At 44.9% G+C, this 22,999-nt stretch overlaps 1 protein-coding gene across 1 annotated transcript in view; it reads left to right on the forward strand.

Moving 5' to 3' along the window:
• Window positions 1-22,999, forward strand: part of Mccc2 (methylcrotonyl-CoA carboxylase subunit 2) — a 73,149-nt gene that overhangs the window by 38,367 nt on the left and 11,783 nt on the right. Inside the window, exons 7-11 of the mRNA XM_040728959.1 lie at window positions 1,783-1,896; window positions 5,237-5,301; window positions 17,450-17,549; window positions 17,654-17,749; window positions 20,928-21,000. Coding sequence (XP_040584893.1) covers window positions 1,783-1,896; window positions 5,237-5,301; window positions 17,450-17,549; window positions 17,654-17,749; window positions 20,928-21,000 — 448 coding nt within the window. The remainder of the gene's footprint in view (window positions 1-1,782; window positions 1,897-5,236; window positions 5,302-17,449; window positions 17,550-17,653; window positions 17,750-20,927; window positions 21,001-22,999) is intronic.

The raw sequence follows: 22,999 nt of genomic DNA on the forward strand, positions 1-22,999 counted from the left end.
GTTCGGTTAAATCATAGATCTAACTAAGCATCATTGATCTTATAAAACTCATCTTCATTGTGATCTGCAAGTAAATTGTCCAGTGAGGAGTGGGATTTTTCTCGTGAAACAGTCACACTATACTAGATACAGTGGGACCCTGCCACATACAGCAGGAACCCGGCAGCGGCGAGCAGGAGGAAACACAGCAGAAGCCAGGGGGCGCTCTGGAGACAGTCCTGGGGGGGGGTGCTGGCTCTCCAGGATGTACCCATCTTAACATTTTTTATCTAGTGGGCTGTGTTCCATAAACTCCATTGCTGACTGCAGTTCCCCCTGGGGGCCACTGACACTTTTGTGTGCGTGCGTGCGTGTGCGCGCGCGCGTGTGTGTGAGTGTGTGTGTGTGCATGTGCGTGTGCATGCATATGAGATGTACATATATGGGTGTCTATGAATTCATGCTCTCACATGCGCAGGGCAGAGCAGGACATCAGGTCCTTTTCTGTTGCTTCCTTGACATTCTGCCTTGAGTCAAGACCTCTTATTTACTAACTAGGAGGCTCCCAAGGTCACCATTTCTGCTGGGCTATCTAGTCAGCAAGTTCTTGGGCTCCACTCCCCTATGCTGGGGTTATATACATCCATAGCTATGTCTGGCGTTTTTGCATGGGTTCTATGAGTTTCATGTGCTGGGAATTCAAACCCAGGTTGAGCCGCAAGCTCTTTCACCAACGGACCATTTCCCTAATCCTTCCACCTTAGTTTTTGAGGCAAAGTCTTTCATTTTCATTGAATTTACCAATTTGACGAGACTAGTGGAGCAGTGAAATCCAGGGACCTGGCTTTCTCTGCCTCCCCAACACTGGGATTCTGGGTATGTACACCATGCCCAACTTTTTTACATGGGTACTGGGGATCACTTTGCCAACTTAGTCATTTGACTGAACTTTAAAAATGCAAATATTAACATTAGTTTTATATTTAGAAGACACATTTGTGTTAGCACAAAATATTAGTAACATTCATTCAATGGATTATTTCAATATCCCCATGAGCTATTTATTTATATAAAGTGATTGTGTATAGGGTACACTACTGTCAGTTCTCCTTTGAGGAAGTTTTATAGAGGTAGGTGTGCGGTAGGTTTCTTTTCTCAGACTAGTAGTTTATCAGGCCAGCGTTCTACTGATAGGATCTTTATCTACATGTTTGAGTGTGACATAAGCCCTGCAAAGTGGTTTTGTACAAGAGGTCAAGACACTATTCTAGGAGGCAGGATAGATGGTTCAGTGGTCAAGAGCACTTGCTGCTCTTCCAGAGGACCTGAGTTCAGCTCCTAGCACCTACACCAGAGTGCTCACAAACTCATAACTCCAGCTCCAAGGGGTCAGATCAGACACGTCTTCTGGTCTCTGTGGGTACCTGCTCACACACTTTGGATGCATACAGACAGGGTTGGTGTGGGGGGGCATGAGAGGAAGGGAGGGAGAGAGAGGTAACTGGAATTGTTATGTAAAATATGATTGTTTCTAAATTAAATAAAAAAAAAACAACAAAAGAGATACTATCCTAGTCACAGGGAGAGTGTGTGCCTGGAGGCTCTGTTTTCAGGAGACGGGAGGATCGTGATTTCTAGGCTAGCCTAGGCTGCACAATAAGAACCAGCTCAGACTCTTTCTAAAGTGAAGTCCAGGGATCAGCTATTAGTAGCACCTAGGCTCTGTAGTAGGGACGTTGTGCCAATGCCTTGCTGTTTCCTGTTGGAGTCTCACCTCGTGGCTTGTCTGTGCCTCCCTTGCAGATAGCTGTGGTCATGGGCTCCTGTACAGCAGGAGGTGCATACGTGCCTGCAATGGCTGATGAAAACATCATCGTACGAAAGCAGGGTACCATCTTCTTAGGCGGACCACCCTTGGTAAGAACGTTATCTTGGTTGATTGATTATTAATTCAATGAAGTAAATATAGACACAAACCATTCTATGCTTTAAAATACAGTAAGTACAATGCATCACATACATTGATTGTCTAATAAATCTTTTTTTTTTTTTTTGGTTTTTCGAGACAGGGTTTCTCTGTTTTGGAGGCTGTCGGTCCAGCCTGGCCTCGAACTCACAGAGATCCGCCTGCCTCTGCCTCCCGAGTGTTGGGATTAAAGGCATGCGCCACCAACACCCGGCGTCTAATAAATCTTAATTGTTTGCTTCAGTGACACTAAACATATTTTTATTATCATGTAGATGTTGCCATGTCCGGCTCTAGAACTTTTTTTTTCTGCGATGTAAACCCATTAAATGTTCCCTAATGTTGCTGCCTTGGCAACCACCATTCTCTTTTTCTTTCTTTTCTTTTTTCTTTCATTTATTTATTTATCTATTTTTTGGAGACAGGGACACATTGTGTAGCCCTGGACGGCCTAGAATTCACTATGTAGATTTATGTAGATCAAGCAGTCTTTGAACTCACAGAGATCCACCTGTCTCTGCTGGTATTAAAGGTATTTGCCATGTCTAGCCCCACCATTGTCTTTTTTCACTCTAAGAATTTGACCATTCTGGGTTATGTATAATATTAATTTGAGGAATGTTGGAAAATATGCATTCCTATGCCTTCATGCACATGATGAAATTCTGGAAAAAGTAGAATAAATGTTGAGTGGAAGAAACATGGTGGGAGAAATATCTTTGGCTTCTTGAGAATTTTGAATGCCTGGCTTATTCTAGAAGGTGTTTTGAGCTGGATGTCATAGCACACAACTATACTCCTAACAGTTAGGAAGTAGAGGCAGGAGGACCAGAAGCAATAAAACATTATTCATACATAGAAAGGAATGAACTTCTTCACAATATGGACGACAAATGTGACACACATGCAAAAATGTGATTCCATGTTTGCAAATATTTAAGGGAACCAAATTCATGGAGAAAGAAAGTAGAATGGTGGCTGTCAGGATCTAGGAGGGAGGAATTGTGGAGAATGGCCACTGCTGAGTGGGAGTTTCTTCTGGGAGTGATGAAATGCTCTGGAATTAGGTGGTAGTGCTGGCTGCATGATTTTGTGATTACCAGAAAAGCCTCTGAAATCTGTTTTAAAATTGTGTGCCTCAAGGTATGTCAGTTACTAGTAAGAACTCATTTTCATGCAAAGTAAATGTTTCTCATGTGATTTCTAATAACAGTTATGGAAGATGAGGTAGATCAGAAGGAGCTGGTACTCTGACTGTGGTAACTCTCCAGTGTTATTTAGAATGCTAGTGTTTTTATCTGTTAATATTTCTCATGCTGTTTGTGATAAGTTTTAATTGGCTTATGTGGGGAAAATGTACTGAACTTTTTACCTTTGCACTGTGATGGGTACAAACTTTCACAAATAAAGGTATGAGTGACGTTTGAAGACTTCTATTGGGGGGATTCATACTGGAACAACACCTGACGTCTTAGAGGAGTTCATCCAGGTCTACTGTGGATTCAGATTGAACTTGACTCTGGCCCTGGAAGCCTGATGTTCTCCAGATCTGAACCTCTGTCAGTGGTCCATGAGAGACTGTGTTCAGGGGAAGAATCTGAAACCCATAGATATGAGAATTCAGTATTGAGGGGGTTCAGGCGCTGTTAGTTCAGGTAGCTTAGTGTGGTTGAAGCAAATGGGGGTTTGAGGGACTTTCTGTTTCATGCTTCCTTTGCCTCCCTAGCTTGCTGTTTACTAGGGTGAATACCGTTCATTGTTTCTGACTTTTGTCATCTCTGTGCCTGTCACAGCATCAAACATGTTGTGGGTGTTCAATAAATATTAACTGTTGACAGTCACCCCCACTGGAAATTAGTCAGATCCCTGAGAATAAATATAGTGTATCTGTTGTTTATCTCGCTTTATGACTTTAAATATTCAGACACGTCTTATAATTAGTTATTGTCTGGACTGAAAGCCGTTTAGCACTGCATTTTTTTAGAAAGAGAACCAGTAATTGACTTCTGAGGGTGGAATAATTGAAGGTAAAAGTTTTAATTGCCTCTCTCTGTGGAAAGATATTTTATTTAAAACAGAGGCTTTGACACAGTGAAGAGTAGCCATCTCTATGCTGTATCTTAGATTAATTCTCATTGTTTTAATAAAATCTTTTTATTTTTATCTCAAGAAACATTAGTCAACCCAGTGAAATAGGAATCGACAAACAGTTCCTACCAGATGAGGTTGGCATTTAGTTCTAAGTGATTTTTTAAAAAAATTTTCTTGTAGTTTCTTGGGCTATAATGAAGCCATTCTTGATTTTTTGTTTGATTTTCTTTCTTTTTTGTTGGCTCCATCCTGTTGGATCTTAGATTTGGGTAACTACTATAAGCAAATTTTTTCTTACCTTAAAGATAACTGGATTTTATAGCCCTGGTTATTGAGTATTTGAGGATGAATGAATCACAGCTCCACCATATATAGAGCCGATAAGAGAAATATGTACAGATTGCTGAAATACAGATTGGAAAGTAGCATGTAGATGTATAAGTGGAACTCTCTTCTTGGGCCATGGATAGGCCAGTGTCTTAGCTAGGGTTTCTATTGTTGTGAAAAGGCGCCATGACCACAGCAACTCCTATAAAGGAAAACATTTAGTTGGGGTTCATTCCATTATCCTCATGGTGGGACATGGCAGCATGCAGGCAGACACAGTGCTGGAGCTGAGAGTACTACATTTTGAAGGCAACAGGAAATGGTCTGATCATCACACTGAGTGAAGCTTGAGCAAAGGAGACCTCCAAACCCGCCCCCACAGTGACACACTTCCTCCAACAAAGCCATACCTCCTAATAGTGCCACTCCATTTGGGGGCCGTTTTCCTTCAAACCACCACCGCCAGCATTACTTGGTTAATGCCATAGGATGTCATCACCATGAGGATTCCTACAGGCCAAGTGAGAGCTCACCTGGTGGGTGAAAGAAGAAGAGATCTCAGGCAGTCAGGGGAGTACCCACAACTCCAAGGCCTTCAGGTGTGTTGGGCAGCATCATGAAGAGGAGGGTGAGCTTCCAGGATCTGTCTTTTGTATGAGAGCTGTGGGCAACCATTTGTGGGTCTGGGCTTAGATTCCCATCTGTAGATTGGGATGATATTCTTTCACTTTGCCTGGAGTGAGATGAGGAAGTACAGTGGTCTTGAGCTCTGTGGAAGGAAGAAGGTAGTGTAGTCGGGTTGGGCGATGCATTGCTGGTGCTGCATTTGGCGTCTCCGGTGGACCTGCCTCACTGTGCCCATTATCCTCGAAGGTGAAGGCAGCTACTGGCGAAGAGGTGTCCGCTGAGGATCTGGGAGGTGCCGACCTTCATTGCAGGTAAGGCAAGAGCAGTATTTCCTTTCAGGGTCTATGGTCATTTTGTTTGTTTAAGTTTTACATTCTTTTTTCCCCTTGGTGCTTATCATGCCAGATCAAACCACAGTTTGTTTGCTCCCAGTCACTGTTCTGGATTTAGTCCTCTGGAATACAGACTTATGTTTCAAGTGAGCGTGTCAACTGCAAAGAAAAAAAGAAAGAGAAAGAAAAAGACAGAAGGAAGAAAAGAAAACTTAATGTGTGTTTGTGCGCATGCATAAGTGGACACACACACACGTGTGTGGCGATGCACATGCCAGGGGGTGTGTGTGGAAGTTGAAGGAGGACGATTCGTGAGAGTCCCCTCTACCATGTGGGGTCTGGAAGTTGGTTCACTGTCCCGCGCTACCGTCTCGCCAGCAAGAACGACGCAGAACACTCGGATCCTTCTGCAGTAAAGCTTTAATGCATCTTGAGAGATAGATGATCAGCTTCTTAGAGGGAGACCCCAAGCTAAGAAACCCAGCCCCTTATATAAGCCTAGGAGCTCCGAGTGAGATGTGTAGAGCCGGGATTGGTGGTTTGCACATCACCCCAGATGACGTCACGGGAGAGGCACAGTTTAAACGGTTAACTCCAACTGACAGCGACAGTTAACTCTAACTGACAGCGACAGTTAACTCCAACTGACAGCGACAGTTAACTCCAACTGACAGCGACAGTTAACTCCAACTGACAGCGACAGTTAACTCCAACTGACAGCGACAGTTAACTCCAACTGACAGCGACAGTTAACTCCAACTGACAGTGGATGTCAGCGCCATCTTCTAACGGCAATAGCGATAGCGAGGCGGCTCCTCACATCTCCCCCTATTCATTTATTTTTGAAGCAATAGGACACCCACAACTTTGGAGTGGAGATAGAGGTCAAATCCCCATGTGCAAATTCGGAACATGTACAAAGCTCCTCTCCAGGGTCTTATCCCCAGAGGAAGTCCTGACCAGTCCGATGTCTTTTTTCTGGGGGAAGGAGATCATGACATAGAACCTTCATGCAAGATGACTTATCTCCCAGGAGAAAGTCGTTATACCGCAGACCTCTCCTGTGCAGTGCTTAGCCTTGCAACTCCTTGGGCTGCTGAAGCCTACCCACTCTATCCCGTGCAATGAGACTAGCCTCGTGGGGTGCAAGAGCTGGGAGGCCAGCGACCTATTGCTTTAACATGGTTAACCAAATGTCAGGGGATGCTCCGTGTTCTAAGGCAGCAAGTGCTTGTGCCACCACCACTTTCTCCTTTTGTTTGGGCTCTGAGCGTACACACCATCCAAAGCATCAACACTATTCCACAGCAGAGAACTAGGCTAAATGATCCTACCCCCACCCATTCCTTAAAATAAGAAAATGCAGATGAAATCCAGGGGAGAGGTCTTCCATCAGAGAAAGATCCAGATGCGTCGAATTCACTTGCAGGATCGCCATTCTCAACTCACGGAGTGTCTGCTCAAACTCAAAAGTCCAATTCTGTAATAAATGTTGAGACAGAGCTTTTGACAGGTTAGCTGCTCTTGTAAAATTCTCATATTGTACTGAAGTGACACAAAGGCCAGGCAACTTTTGTTCACATCCCAATTGGGCCATCTGCCACAATATATCCAATTGTTCCTGAACCAAATTAATCTGTTGGTTTACCAACATCAGGCCTCCTTGTATCTGAGAATTGGCAGTGGCCTGTTTATCTAGGACCATGGTCACAGTGGCCTATAGTTCATTAATGGTTTGAGTTGTCTGCACAGTGGCAGAAAGTGCAAGGGCGAGGCGGTAACCGAAGCAGTAACCGCGGCGGTGGCTATCAGGCCCACAATAATAGCAGAGATCCCAAAAATCTCGCTTTTCCCTAAACAAACTCAAATTACTTGGCGCCTCAACAGGAGCTGGAATAAATCGAGGCATGCGCATTACCAAAGCAAAAGGGTGCTTAATAGCATCCCAGCATAATGCATAAAAACAATTCTAAGCAGAACAATTTATTTCTTTCTGATTCTTACCTAAGGTATCATTACTCACAACCCAAATAAAGGGCAGCTGAATAATTAGTTCTCTTAAAAGGGGTATACTTAACATTGGAGGAGGACCAATCAGATGATCCAGAGCTCTGTCCCTCACTCAGACTGTTGCCTAATGCCCCTTTCCAATCAAAAGTAATCTGTCCCTTCTCACTATCATAGGAGAAAGATCAGTACAGCTTCCATTAATTCAAAAGGATTAGCATTAGATCTTTCTGGATCCATATGAATAAAATTATCCTTTAATGAAGAAATCACAGTAAAGCACAAGCTTCCTACTAATGACAAGGTTCTCTCATCCTGAAAACTCTGTATCTGAGGATCTAAAGGCAAAAAGGCAAGCCCCAACTCTCTATTATTTGTGAAAAATCTAGGGAACACCTGGGCATTCTGCATCACTGGCATCGGTAGGGGAAGGTAGACATGATGGCCCACCGTAACTCTCCCATCATACTAGGAACCATCATCCCGAGTAGGAGAGTCTTCATCACCCACTTGGCCTCCATCCTTCTTATTCTGGAGTTGTGAAGGAGCTCTTCGAGTGAGTCTTTCAGGGATCCACAGGGGTTTTCTTCCTCCTGTGGAAAAACACACACAGCTCCCCTGGATCTTATAAGAATAGGATCCGGGCCTTTCCAGAGATCAGTCAAGACATCTTTCCATTTTACCATTTCTTTTGGCCTATCAGGCTCTAAACTGTGGCGATCAGCCGCAGTGTGGCCTTGGGCATCACAGTTCAAGAAATTAAGGGTAAAAAGTGCCATGGATACAGCAACTCTTGGTACCGAGGGTAGAACATCCTCAATACTCCCCTTTTGTTTAATCAGATATGATTTGAGTGTACGATGGGCACGTTCCACAATGCCCTGTCCTTGAGGGTTATAAGGTAGGCCAGTTAGATGGGTAACATCCATTTGCCGACAAAACTGTCGGAATTTTTGAGAGGTATATGCTGGTCCATTGTCTGTTTTTAAAATTCTGGGTTTTCCCCAAGCACTCCAGGCCTCAAGGCAATGTTGAATCACATATGAGGCCTTTTCCCCTGTTAGGGGTGTGGCAAACATTACGCCAGAACAGGTGTCAACAGAAACATGAACATATTGAAGCCTTCCAAAAGAGGGAATATGAGTAACATCCATCTGCCACATCTGCAATGGTCTAATGCCACGTGGGTTTATTCCCATGTGGGGAGTAGGTAAGAATTCGCAGCAATTCTGGCATTGAGTAACAATTTCCCTAGCCTCTTTCCTGGATAGAGCAAAACGACGGCGCAAGGTCTCAGCCGTCACATGAAAGCGCTTATGGAATTCTTTTGCTGCTTGTGCATGGGTAGACAAGGCAGCGGCCACCAGCTTTGTAGCCTTGTCCGCTAAGTCATTCCCTAAGGACATGGGACCTGGGAGTCCAGAATGTGCTCGGACATGGGTAATGAAAACAGGAAATCTCCTATTTAACAAGGCAGCTTGTATCTTCTGAAAGATGTTAGCAACTCTGCTGGAGGATCTTATTATTCCAGCTATCTCAAGGAGATTAACTGCATTAACCACATAAGAGGAATCTGATACAATATTGAGGGGTCCTGGAAAAGCCTCAAGAACCTCCAGTACTATCAGACATTCTACAACTTGAGGTGAAGTTTCATTATATTGTTTAGATATAACCCTATCCTTGACCACATAAGCTCCCATACCAGTTTTTGATCCATCAGTGTACACCACAGTCCCATCTGGGAGTGGGTCTTTAGCTGTCACTTGTGGAAACACTATAGCCTGGTTTAGGGCAAACTGTAAAATTGGATGCTTTGGAAAATGATTATCAATTTGTCCTGAAAAGGAAGTAACTAAAACTGCCCAATCACTAGATGTGGCTGCCAAGGTCTGAACTTGTGCAGCAGTATAAGGCACAATCAAGGAATCAGGATCCCTGCCAAAATGTGTAACAGCTGCTTTTATTCCGCGAAGCGCGAGCTGTGCAACAGCATCAGGGTACCAGTCAATAATCTTAGCAGGGGAAGCATTTGGATGAATCCAAAGTAATGGTCCATGTTGCCACAGGACTGCAGTTGGCAATTGAGCTGTCTTAAAAACACACAGATTAAAAGGTAGTGACTCCTCAATTCGTTGTAATTGTGCTTCCTGTAAGGCCTCTTCCACCATCTGTAAGGCTCGGTGGGCGGCAGGGGTAAATTTTCTGGGTGAGGAGATATGAGGCTCACCCTCCAGGAGATCGAAGAGGGGTTTTAGATCAGCAGATGGAATTTTTAAAAAGGGCCTCAACCAATTTATATCTCCCAGAAGTTTCTGAAAATCATTTAATGTTTGTAAGTGGTCTTTGCGAATTTCTATTTTCTGAGGAACTATATTTTTGGGAGTAATCTTTGAGCCCAAAAAGAGGCCTGTATCTGCAATTTGAACCTTTTCTGAGGCAATCTCTAATCCCCACTGTTTTAATTCAGCCACCAGCATGGGAAAAGCCTTTTGTAAAACATCTAACTCTTTGTGACAAATAAGAATATCGTCCATATAATGGATAACGATTAAAGATGTAAATTGCTTCCTAATTGGCTCCAAAGCCTCCTGCACATATAGCTGACATATTGTTGGGCTATTGGCCATGCCTTGCGGCAGTACCTTCCACTGAAATCTCTTGTCTGGTTCCATATGATTAAGAGAAGGGATAGTGAAGGCAAACCTTGGTCTATCCCGTGGGTAAAGTGGAATAGAGAAGAAACAATCCTTAATATCTATAATAATAAGCTTCCAATCTTGAGGAAGTGCAGAAAGCAAAGGAAGGCCTCTTTGAACAGGGCCAAAAAGATGCATCTGATTGTTAATGGCCCGCAGGTCGTGGAGTAATCTCCACTTCCCAGATTTCTTCTTAATAACAAAAATTGGTGTATTCCATGGGGAGGTAGAAGGCTCTAGATGCCCCAGCCGTTCCTGTTCTTGCACTAATCTTGTGACAGCCTCTAATTTTTCAGAGGATAGAGGCCATTGAGAGACCCATAACGGCTCCTCTGTTTTCCATGGTATGGGTCGTGAAGCCTCAACGGCCCCTAAATAAAACCCAGTCCTTTTCTACCCCGATTTCCGTGTTGTGTAATGGGTTTTATTCTGCCTTGTTCTTGCCTACCCAAGCCTCTACCATTTGTATACCCCATCTTTGCCATAATGGCTGATGCCTGGGGGAGTATTCATTAGTTAGGGTCATGCCCATGGCTTGTAACACATCTCGTCCCCATAAATTTACAGGGAGTGGCAACACATAGGGGTAAAACATCCCTGTTTGCCTTCAGCATCCCGCCAGGTTAAGGCTGAGGCACTGATGGCAGGAGAGGACTGGTATCCAAGACCTTGTAGAGAATGAGATGAAACAACAGTGGGCCAAGACTTCGGCCACCAATGGAGTGAAATAATGCTTTTGTCTGCTCCCGAATCCATTATCCCTTCAAATTCTTTTCCATTAATTAACAATTTTATTGTAGGTCTCTCATTTAGGGGTATAGCCAGATAGGCTGAATCACTTCCAGAAGATCCCATAGCCCTTTTTTGTAAAGTGTAGGTTTCTCCATCCCCGAGGGAGGGCAGCAACACCAGTTGTGCAATTCTATCTCCCTGCTTTATAGAAAATACACCCCGAGGGCTAGAACAGAGAACTTGAATCTCCTCTTTATGATACGGGTCAACAATCCCAGGATATATAATGAGTCCCTGTAAAGTTAAGGAGCCACGGCCCAGAATAAGCCCAATGGTGGCAGGGGGCAAAGGTCCAGGGAATGGACTGGGACCGGTTGAACATTCATTTGGGGCATGAGTAAGAAGTCGGAGGCGGCACGCAAGTCCATTCCGGAGGTTCCTCGGAAACCTCTACTTCCTCTTGATTGCTTTTCTGAAATTGGTTCCCATATTTCTGAGGGCCCTGGGACCATGGGCCCCGTGACCCGTTTTTTGATTGGGGTACCTTGGATTCTTCAATAGGGGGCAGAAGCCTCCCTTTTACATCCCGGACTGACCTGCATTCGCTAGCCCTATGATAACCTTTACCACAACGATAGCAAAGCTTCGATTCTCTTGTTCTTTCAGGGGCTTGACAATCTTTCTTAAGGTGCCCCATTCTCCCACAATTAAAACAAGCTTTTCGATTAGATAAATCTCTATACCTGTGCGTTTGTAAAATGGCGGCAGCTAGTCCTGCATTGGTTAGGGGTCCCCCAGCTCCCTGCACACTCTGAGCCAATCTTGTAAACCTTTGCTTTTGCGAGGGCGATAGCCGCTCGACATTCCTGGGTTGCTTGTTCATAGACAAGTTGCTCAATCAGGGGCATAGCTTGTTCTGAATCACCAAAGATGCGACTGGCGGCCTCTGTCATTCTGGCCACAAAGTCTGAAAATGGCTCTTGGGGTCCTTGGACAATCTTTGTAAGGTGTCCACTGGACTCTCCCCTTTTGTGAGGGCCTTCCATGCTTTAATAGCGGCGGCCGACACCTGACCATAGACGCCCCAGATGTAGTTGGTTTGATTAAGGGCATGTTGACCCTGACCTGTCAGCATTTCAAATGTCCACTGCCTCTGATTCTCATCTTCAGCCGTGGCATTAACTCTAGCTTGTGCCTGGGCTGCATCATACCAGAGAGCCTTCCATTCCATGTATTGTCCCATGTTGGGAAGCACTGCTTTCACTGTCGTTTGCCAGTCAGTGGGAGTCATGGCAAAATTAGCAAGCCTTTCCACCTGTAATGTGGTAAAGTTAGCATTGACCCCATAATTACGAACGGATTCGGCCAATTCTTTAATTTGATTGTAATCTACGGGGGTATGTACTCTTCCGCCTTCCACATTCTCGAATACTGGAAAAGCCATTTGTATTTTTCTCCGTTCCTCTAAAGGTAAAAAGGAGTCAGTACCAGTATTCAGCCGAAGCTCATATGGCGGAGGCGCTGAGAAGCGTGAGCCCGCCGGATTTATAGGCGGTGGCCTCACATTCATTTTTGTTTTCAGTGGCCGGTGTCTATCAGGGTGATATCTTTTTCCTCATACCGTGCCACCTCCTCCTCTAGACCACCTTCTTCGCTAGAATCCAGAGTGTCAGAATCAGAATTATCTAGCTCCAAGGCTTCTAGCTCTACTGCAGGGTATAGACTAGATTCTGGCTTTTTCTTTTTCTTAGATTTGTTAAGGGGTGAATGATAACTCCTTCTTTCTCTCCCCCTTTCTTAACTTCCTGGGGAGGGCCTTTTTTCTTAGACATGTCTTTTCTTTTGCGAGCTCCCATTCTCTCACTCCGTTCAGTTTCTGACATGCTATCCTGAACTTCCTCTAAGGTTCCCTGACTTTCTATTATAGCAGGGTGACAGGCCTCATCCTCCAAGCAGTTTTTAACTAGCTTCCAAATGGCTTTGGTACCTAAGCAGAGATCTCCTTCTGCATGCTTCCTGTCTAGTTCTTTACCTAGCTTGTTCCATGAGGCCACAGTGAGGGACCCGGAACAAGCATACCATGGTGCCACTCTATCTACCTCCTTCACAAAATTTTGAAGTGTTCGTGGTGCAATTTTAAGATCTCTTTGTTTTAGCACAGTCTGTAAGGCTGTAACCACTGACTGTGACGACCCCATCGCGCTGACAGCTTATCTAAAAAACGCGCTCAACTCCGTTACCAGACTGACAGCACCAGACTGACAGCACCAGACTGACAGCACCAGACTGACAGCGCCAGATGGACAGCGCCAGATGGACAGCGCCAGACGGACAGCGCCAGATGGACAGCGCCGTTCTGTCAGCACCAGCCACGATGAAGGAGAAGGACAAACAGGACTAGCACCAAAGCCTCCACTGACCCGTCCCACGGTGATGACAAACTAAGGCCAAAGTCGAGAAAAGGGTTGTTCAGGATAAAGCATACCTCTCTGAACCTACGTCCCCGCAGTTCTGAATCCGCCCCGTCTTCCGAGGGGTCTCCCGCGGCGCCGGCGATGTTGAAGAGTTCCCGGGTTTCGACGCCAGCAAGAACGACGCAGAACACTCGGATCCTTCTGCAGTAAAGCTTTAATGCATCTTGAGAGATAGATGATCAGCTTCTTAGAGGGAGACCCCAAGCTAAGAAACCCAGCCCCTTATATAAGCCTAGGAGCTCCGAGTGAGATGTGTAGAGCCGGGATTGGTGGTTTGCACATCACCCCAGATGACGTCACGGGAGAGGCACAGTTTAAACGGTTAACTCCAACTGACAGCGACAGTTAACTCTAACTGACAGCGACAGTTAACTCCAACTGACAGCGACAGTTAACTCCAACTGACAGCGACAGTTAACTCCAACTGACAGCGACAGTTAACTCCAACTGACAGCGACAGTTAACTCCAACTGACAGCGACAGTTAACTCCAACTGACAGTGGATGTCAGCGCCATCTTCTAACGGCAATAGCGATAGCGAGGGCGGCTCCTCACAGTTCACGAGTTCATGCTCAGCAGCAAGCATCCTTATCGTCTGAGATAAGACATCATCTCCAGTGTCAGTGCAGGGGCCGTGCTAATCTCTGTATCATTCAGTTTCAGTATGCATGCTGCCAAGCCATGAAGCCTGAGAGGCGCTTTCTCATCAACTTAACAAACCTCACTTGGATGCCTGTTATATTCCAGGCCTGATTGTATTTTCCAGGTGTGACTGAGGGGCTTGATAGATTACCTGTAAAGGATGCAGGAGATGAGTTGATAAAGACGATGACAGGAAATGACTTCATCCCCCAACATTGAGTCAGTGCGGGGAGGGGGTGCATTTGAAACTGGAGCAGGACTATCAAACATCCTTATAGGCCTGAGAAGTTAGACATGTTTGAGGGCTTGCTCAGCAGGCATTTGGCTGTGAGGGGTCAGGATCTTGTCAGGTAGGATGGCATAGAGGTGGCATCTAATTCAAACTGTACAGTTCATCTTACCCTGGATGCACACAGAGATGGGTCCAGCTCTGTGTCCTAGAGGGCAGGTAGACCTCTGCCCTGTGCTGTCATGGCCCCAAAGAGCCCGGTGCCTAAGGGAGGAATCTTGGGCAAGAGAAGGATGGATTCTTCCCTATGGTACCTATTGACTGGCTTCATCTCAGTTTTTCACTCATTCCTCTCTCACTCAGCACTTGTTGAGGGTTGAATGGTTGTATTGTTATTAGTGATACAGAAAGATTCAGACCTAGTCCTTGCCCTCGAGAACTTATAATTTAATTAAGCAGGTAGGAGAAATAAATGAATTAAGCATTTACAGAGTAAGTATGCAGACAAGCGTCCAGGCTTACCTGAAGTCTAAAAGAAAAATGGTTCAAGACATCTAGGGTGGAGTCAGCATTGTTAGAACGTTTAGAGACCTGCGCTGTCTGAGTATTTTGGGAAGCTCAGCTCCAAAGCTCAGGGCAGGGCTGCAGTGATCTGCCCAGTTTCTGACTGGCACATGAGCCTGGCAGGTGATCTGCTGGGCTGGGGTGATGTTTCTGTCTGGAGAGACCTGGCTGAAGGAAGAATAAGGGTGAGTTAGGGGCATGGATTTGTGTTTTGGGCAGGAGAAAGAGAGGAAGGTAGTATTTGGGGAGCATTAATTTTTGTGAAATTTTGGCAGTTTTAAAGGGGGGAAACTGTAGGCAGTCTGTCGAGTTTCGGGGTATGGACCCTGGAATTTAGCTTCGGTTTGTCTTCCTGGTTACTCTTATGACTTTGATGAGGTGATTAACCTCTTTGAGGCCCATCTGCTCATGTGTAAGGTAAAAACTGGACCAGAACCTTCCTCATCAAGTATCTGTTAGCATTACTTCTTGATGGCTCAGCAAGCAGAAGAGCTTGCCTTGTAAGCCTAACAACTGCGGGTCTAGCTCAGGAACCATGTGGACAAAGAATGGACTTGTGAAAGTTAAAGTTGTTTTCTGGCCTCTGCTTTTGGGCCTTGGCATGAGTGCTTTTGTGTATACACACACTCATCACCCCCCACACCCCCCACAGATGATAATAATAATGATAATGATGATGATGATGATAATAATAATAATAATAATAATAATAATAATAAAAAGAAAATCCCCAAAGCCAAACAGTGTTAAAGTTGGATGTTCCTGTGATCCCAGAACTTAGGCTAAGGAGGATTGATTGCCTGTCTCAATTAAAAGGGAAACACAAGACTAGTCACAAACCTCTTTCAGTTCTTTGTCGTCGTAAGTGTACATTTATACCTGCTTAGTCATCTGAGATGTGTCTTTCCTGTTGGGGCGAGCGAGTCTCAGGCATCTTTTATAAGAAAGCCTTGCCTTTTGAGTTCAGCTGAATTAGCCTCTCCCTTCTGCTCCATCTCTATGGAGTCAGCACAGCTAGAAGCCAGGAGCTACAGCTGCCATTATGTGGGAAGCATGGTAAACTAAAGTGGTTGTAAAATGGGTTTAAGAGCTGAAAGGGCTGCTGTGTGTGCTCTGGGAGAGTAAAGCTGGTCTCTGCTCTTATTTAGGACACCAGCACAAGTCCTGAAAGTTGGACAGATTCTTAGGCAAGACATCAAGACAGTTTGTAATGGTTTACCCATACAGTGAACCAAGATGCTGTGAGATTTTTCCTGCTATATGTTTTTGTCTGACTTTACTGTTTTGAACCTTTTTTTTTTTTGAGACAGGATTTTTCTATTATGTAGCCCTGACTTGTTCAGGGGCCCCGTTGTTGTTTCTCTCTTTATCTGCCAGGCCAGCTGGCACAGGCTTCCACGGATTCCCCTGCCTCTGCCTCCCGAGTCTCTTAGTAGCAGCATGGGAATACAGATGTTCATTCTGTACATCCTACTTTTCTGTGTTTTCTGGAGATTTGAACTCAGGTCTCATGCTTGCACAACAAGTGCTTTTACACACTGAGCTACTCTTCAGCCTGCAGCTGTCTTTTGGGAAGCCTACACCCACATTTGGGTGTGTACTGGCCCTTATGATCTGCATTGTTAATCTTAAGTTAAAACCTTTTCTTTAGTTTTAACAATGATTTTATGCATATAAATGTTTTGCATACATGCCTACAATGTATGTCTGTATGCATGTTTGCTGTTCATGGAGGCCAGAAGATGGCATCAGGCGTCCTGAAACTGCACTTAGACTGTTGTGAACTACTATGTGGGTGTCGGGAACTAAACCTGGGCCCTCTGGAAGCTCCTCATCCAGTGTCTTGACGGCTGAGCTATCTCTCCAGTCCCCAGAAAAAAAGCTTTTTAAAAAAAATAAACTCCAACTGTATGAAAGAAAGAAGAAAGAAAAGAGAACATGCTCTAGTGCGTTTGTCTCTGAAACCACAAGGCACTGGCGGGGCAGTGGTGGCCCACACCTTTAATCCCAGTATTTGGGAGGCAGAGGCAGAGGCAGGTAGGTCTCTGTGAGACCAGCCTAGTGTATTGATCCAGTTCCAGAGCTGCAGAGAAACCCTGTCTTGAAAAACAAAACAAAATAAAACAAAAGACCACAAGCCACTGATTGGGACAGAACTGATCCCCAGAGCCAAGCTCATGCCTCATATAGCACACTTGAATTTAACTGGTAACTCCCACAGCCTTCACCACAGAACCACTCTGTCAGTTCCCAGTTTTAGCTGTCGTCTGAGTGTGTATGCAGGTCTTCTTGTTTACTGGAAGCGAGAGCCGACTCTCTTGTCTGACTTGAAGGAAGGCAGCTTGGCACCTCAGAGAGGAGAGACCCCTATGGGCACCTGCAGGAAGGCTCAGCTGATGACTGCTGCATCTTGTAACTACACCGTGAGAGCAAGCTGGCTGCCATTGGGCATCGCGTGTAATTCCTTTTAAGGGACACAGGATGATTCTTAGTAGACCTGTGAACAAGTGCTGGAGTCTTGCACAAGGCCAGAGTGAAGACTCCAAGGCATGAGCTCCCTGGCTGCTGTGGCTGGTCCTAGGGCAGGACACTTCATCTCTGTCCTCTTTGTAAGACGAGGGTGATGCTCTCTTGCCAGGACCGTTATGAAAACCAGGTCAGATGCCATTGGTTAGGCGTGTAAGAAGTGAAAGTCATCCTTAGATTGGGGTACTGGGGATTCAGGTATTTAATACTTCCTCCTCAAGACTTGTCTCACTAGAGTTAACCTTACTCTGCAGAAAGTCTGGGGTCACTGACCACTACGCTTTGGATGACCACCATGCCCTCCACTTAACAAGGAAGGTCGTGAGGAGTCTCAATTATCAGAAGAAATTGGATGTAAGTAGAGAACCCTCTATCTTTCCTTTCCCTATAGAGCACTTTGGCCCGTGCCACCTGAATCCTGTCCTTAAACACTGTGCATTTGTCCTAAACGTCTGTAGGTTACCATTGAGCCTTCTGAAGAGCCTTTGTTCCCCGCCGATGAATTGTACGGGATAGTCGGCGCGAACCTTAAGAGAAGTTTTGATGTCCGAGAGGTATGTGGGGAGTGGGACCCAAGCCGTGAGTCCAGCTGCCACCACTAGGGTTTGTATCCATGCAGAGGGATGAGTGTGGGTCTCGTTATGCGGCCATGGCATCCGGGAGTGCCGTCTTGGCACAGCACCTGGTGTCACTGGTCTACAGTAAATAACGAGCGGGGAAGGACTCTCAGTGACTAGTTTTCACTGTACCACAGGAAGCTTGGTTTTACTTGATGTTATACTGTGGACCGTGAGAATGATCGAGGGCAATCGCACCGTTTCCAACTGTTTTTCCTCAGTGTTCTTATTTTGCAAAATAGACAAAATGTCAGTAAGTTTTTGGGAGAGAAAAGCATGCCTTTTTAGATCAGTATGACATTAGCAAGGAGTAGACAATTATAGTTGGAGATGTTGCTATGGTGACAGGTTGTGACACAGCCTTCTGTAATCTAGAGTGACAGTTTTCAGTGTTTGCTTAGAGTGTGTAGGCTTTGATTTTCTTCAGTTCTCCACAGCTGGCAGAATAAATTTTAAATTAGGAAATCATCTTAATGAGATTCTCTGCCAGAGGCTATTTAATATCTTAAGGTACTTTACCCCTTGACTATAAGACTTTTTTATATTGATTGGGAGGGGGGTAGAAAACACAGAAAAGAAAGTTGCTTGTTCTGCCATTCAGAAAGAACAGCTAATATTTTGATATTTGGCTTGATCAGTATATACAGTTAGTTCTTCCACCAACTGTAGTTCAGAAACCCTTGAAAAGGGGTATTTTGTGTGCACTACTGACACACAGATGTTTTTCCTGTCATAAACAGCATAATTCAGCAGCCATTCTTATGGAGCAGTTATCTTTTGTCACTTGTTACAAGTAATCTAGAGATGATTCAAAGTTTACAGGAATATGTAAATAGGGTATGTGCAAATATAAGGTATTCAGTACAATGGACTTTGACATCGATGGATTTGGGTACGAAATATAGAACAAGTCCTCATGGATGAGGCATGGCTGTATACATTTATACATAGCCTAAACAATGTATTTTTTGGTATATTTATGTGTACACATATGTTCAGTTTCCCCCTGTGTATATACATTGTTCTAATTCTACTTTTTCTGATGTCAATTACATATATTATTCTTTATCCTTTCAGTAATTTTCTCTATGGCTAGCTCCCAATTCTCATAGTGGTGTCTGGCAACATGGTAGGCAGACTTTTTTTCTTTTGCTTTTTGTGTGATTGGTGAGGGTGTTGTTGCACTGTAGAGAGGTCTACAGATATTTAAGCAATACTTTGGATTTTATAGAAAAATTCACAGGTGCTTCACTTTAGAGACATGACTCAGCTACAGACTTCAGAATTTAGTTTAGCCCGACTTTCAGTTAAGTGCAGACAAAGAAATTCTTGTCACTTACAATCTGCTGAGATGGCGGAGAACCATCTTTTTAGAATAGCTACTTCTTCACTTACCCCATAGCATTTACTAAGTGCATATTCTGAGCATCAGAGGCACAGAAATGAACAGCAGACACCAGTCCCTGCCTTCGTGTGCTTCTTACAGCTTCTGCTCCTTCGCGCTGGCCATTTATCATGTTTCCATTTTCCCTATAATAAATAAACCTCACAAGGAGCACGTGGGGTTGCCGTGATGTTGGAAGCTGAGCTGCAAAGCCAGGTCTTTTGGGCTTATTCTCTCACTCAGGTGCAATGGGGACCCAACCTTTCCCGGTATAGGTTTCCCCTGCTAGAGCTGAGAATAGTATCCTATTACTTGTCTGTTCCTGAAGATTTCAATGTACTTTGTGTATAAAAGTGATATTAATTATAAAGCCAGTCCGAGGTTGTTATAGACCACGTGGCCCTGGACTGTGGGGGCTGCTGAGGAGCTCTCTTTGTTTGGAAGAGCGATGACTGTGATGTGTTAATTGATTGTCAAAAGGTTCGCTTGAAGAGGTCTGCAGCACCAAAAGTTGATTTGCTTCCATATTTAGGAAAATAATTAAAAAGTAGTCTAAGGTTAGCTCTTACTTTCTGCAGGGAGATGCTGGGATGGGTCCCTCGTTGTTCAGCTAAGGGAACATGAGCGTCATGGAGTAATACACACCGTCTCAAATGGGTCCTGGAGATGCGTGGAACAGGTGTCGTGTGTGAGAGTCATCTTTTGGTTCTAGGATTGAAGTCAGGGCCTCAAGTGTGCTGAGTGTGAGCTCTACTGAAACACTTGTGTGGCAGAGACTCATGGATAAACAATTTTATTTCTGCTCTTTTCAGATTAACAGTCTATGTAGCTAGTCCTTCCACTGGCCCATATTAAGGATCAGTGAATGTTTATTGAGGCTTAGTCATAATAACAGCTGCTTTTTAATCAGGCAGTGTGCTTTAGTTATTACTTTTAAAGTTATCCTCTCTCGTGAGTGGGGTCACAAACGGGCTTAGAGGATGCTATGGACCACTTGGAGGAGGGAGGCAGTGCTGGGGGGACCCAGGTCCTCGACCATGCTCATCAAGCGCTGTGCCCACTGAGCTGCATCCCCAGGTCTTCAAGGGTTTCGTGATTAGTTTCCTTGTAGCAGAGCTGGCACCAGAGCCCCTGTTTGTTTCAGCGTCATTTTCACAGGTTCCTTTACTACCAGTTCCTCTATACTCCCAGCTGTCAGAGCCTCTTCCTCACCTCCTCAGTGGCGCTGAGTATATGAGGGTTTTTTCCTAGTAAGTGACTTCAGTGGCGTTGAGTGTATGAGGGTTTTTTCCTAGTAAGTGACTTCAGTGGCGTTGAGTGTATGAGGGTTTTTTTCCTAGTAAGTGACTGACCCTGGGCCATCTGGCCACAGGTGGAGCCAACCAGCATTCCTCACTCCAAGTCCTTAGTTATGTGCGGGGTTTTCACTGACTCTTTGAACCCCTCCCAAGGCACTGAACCAGCCCCTGGAGCTCTGGGCCTAGCTACCAGTCCCCAGATTCTCTGCCCGCTTCCCTTGTATGCAGTATCACTGTGGAGTTCCTATTCCATCACAGTGTGAGATGTCTTGGGGCACTAACCATACATGTCAAGGGAAATTCTGAAGAGATTTTCTAGGTAGCATGAGTTTGAAAGTGACATCACCGTGAATTGCCTTCCTCATAAATAACTTTGGTGCAGAAATGCTTTCATGATGTAATTTCTCAGGAGCGTTGTCATTTTTCCTCTTAGGTCATTGCTAGAATTGTGGATGGAAGCAGATTCAATGAGTTCAAGGCCTTTTATGGAGACACGCTAGTCACAGGTACAAAAGTGAAGTTGAAAATAATGAACGTTTTCTGTTGCTTCGGAAGTAAGTCATCTCTGTCTCAAGGCTCCATGCACCTGGCATGAACTTTGTTATCCAAAAAGGCACAAATGTGTGAGTCAGCTGTCGGCAAAAGCTGCTTTATACAAATGGTTTGTACCTGAATGGTTTCCTGGACCCAAAGAGCTTAAAATGATGATGGCCAGATGCTGTGGTGTGGACTCTTATCTGACTTTTTGGCTCCGGCAGTAACTAGAATGGAGAGTATTAGTCATGCTTTTTGTTCTCTGGGGAGCAGTTATTTTCAAGTGCCTAGCCTGGTCTCTGGTGCATCTGGGGTTTTATGGAATGTGTAGTTTTACAGAAGGCTGTGGAGTGAGTTCAGTGTTCCCACAGCCTCCCTGTGGATAATTTTTGTTTTCTAAGGTTTATGTATTTTTTAAAGTGTATGAATGTTTGCCTACGTATGTTTATGTATACCATGTACATGCCTGGTGACCACGGAGGCATAAGGCATTGGATACCGGTAGAACTGGAATTCCAGGCAGTTGTGAGCCACCTGATGTGGGTGCTTGGGATTGGGTCCATGTCCTCTGCAAGAGCCGTAAGTGTTCTTAACCTCAGAGCCATCTCTCCAGCCCCTTCTTAAGGGATGCATTTGAACCCCAGTCATGTCAGGATAAACAGGTGTGTAGACAAGTTAGTTCTTCAGTCTAAAGTGTTGGGGCTGTCAGCCTTTGTAGGAAACAGATGCCAGACTCAGAGTAACCTACCAGTAGAAAGTGGCAGAACAATATTTGTGAATTTCACCAGACTGTAAAAAGCCTGAAAATACAGTAGTCTCACTGAATAAAGCTTATCAGGATAGTGAAAGAGAAGCTATGAAAGTCCAAATTGCAGCTGTATGTGGAGGCTTAGGACTAAACCTTGGCAATTTCTTCTAGTGCAATTTATGAGTAAGAGAATGGTTCATGCGGAAGGGGAGCTTATGCTTTTCTCTTTGGGTGTTTAAGTGATTAAGAGCTTCCTGTTTGATATATAGACAGGATTTGCCCACTAGCGGTGCAGGATGTAGTCCTCATTGTGTAGCAGCTTAAAACAGGCCAGGGCTGCTCGCTTCCTCCAAGATGGATGGGTTGGCCCTGTCGTCTCCTTCTATGTGTTTGCCTGGCACCTGCTGAGAGACTGTGGCACTCTTGTTCCTTGCATCAGTGACACAGCCGTCCCCCATCTCTTCTCCACTGTACTGGGATTCATGGAAGGCTGGGGTCGGGGAGGGAGGGTACAGACCAGATGGCGGACGTGTTTCTGCAAGCGCTTTAAGGTTCCTCCAGCCTCATAAGGATGCCAGGAGGTTTCTGTGACACTGCTTTCCTGTTTGTGTCAGGTGGTAAAGGCCCTTCCTCGATGGAGAGGCTGGCACAGGTGGGAGCATATGCCCCACGGAGCCCATCTATCTCAGTCTCCACCCCCACTCCCACCCCGCTCAGGACCTAGAGAGAGCTGAGCATGGAAGTGGCCTAGAGTCTGCAAGGGTAGCCTCATGTGCTGGATTCCCATCCCTTTCCATGACTAAGGATGGGCCAACTACACTAGGTGTTTGGAAGCTTATCTCTCTTCAGACGCGTCTTTTTTTTTTTTTTAAGAGTTATTTATTTATTATGCATACCATGTTCTGTCTGCATGCATCCCTGCAGGCCAGAAGAGGGCGCCAGATCTCATTACGGATGGTTGTGAACCACCATTTGGTTGCTGGGAGTTGAACTCAGGACCTCTGGAAAGAGCAGGGTCAATGCACCCAGGATGTTCATCATGTATAGGCCTCTGGCTGGGACTTTAGGCCTGAAAACACTGAGAATCCTATGTGGCCATCAAAGTGTGTTCTATCACAATAAGAAATCATGGCAAAAGAAAAACAATCCAGGAAAGGCTAGAATAAAGAACAAAAGCATATCATTCAAAATTCAGCATTTTGACCAACCCATATGTTGACACA

Source organism: Mesocricetus auratus, unplaced genomic scaffold (assembly GCF_017639785.1).
Source record: "Mesocricetus auratus isolate SY011 unplaced genomic scaffold, BCM_Maur_2.0 Super-Scaffold_100020, whole genome shotgun sequence".
In the NCBI taxonomy this organism is placed as follows: Eukaryota; Metazoa; Chordata; class Mammalia; order Rodentia; family Cricetidae; genus Mesocricetus; species Mesocricetus auratus.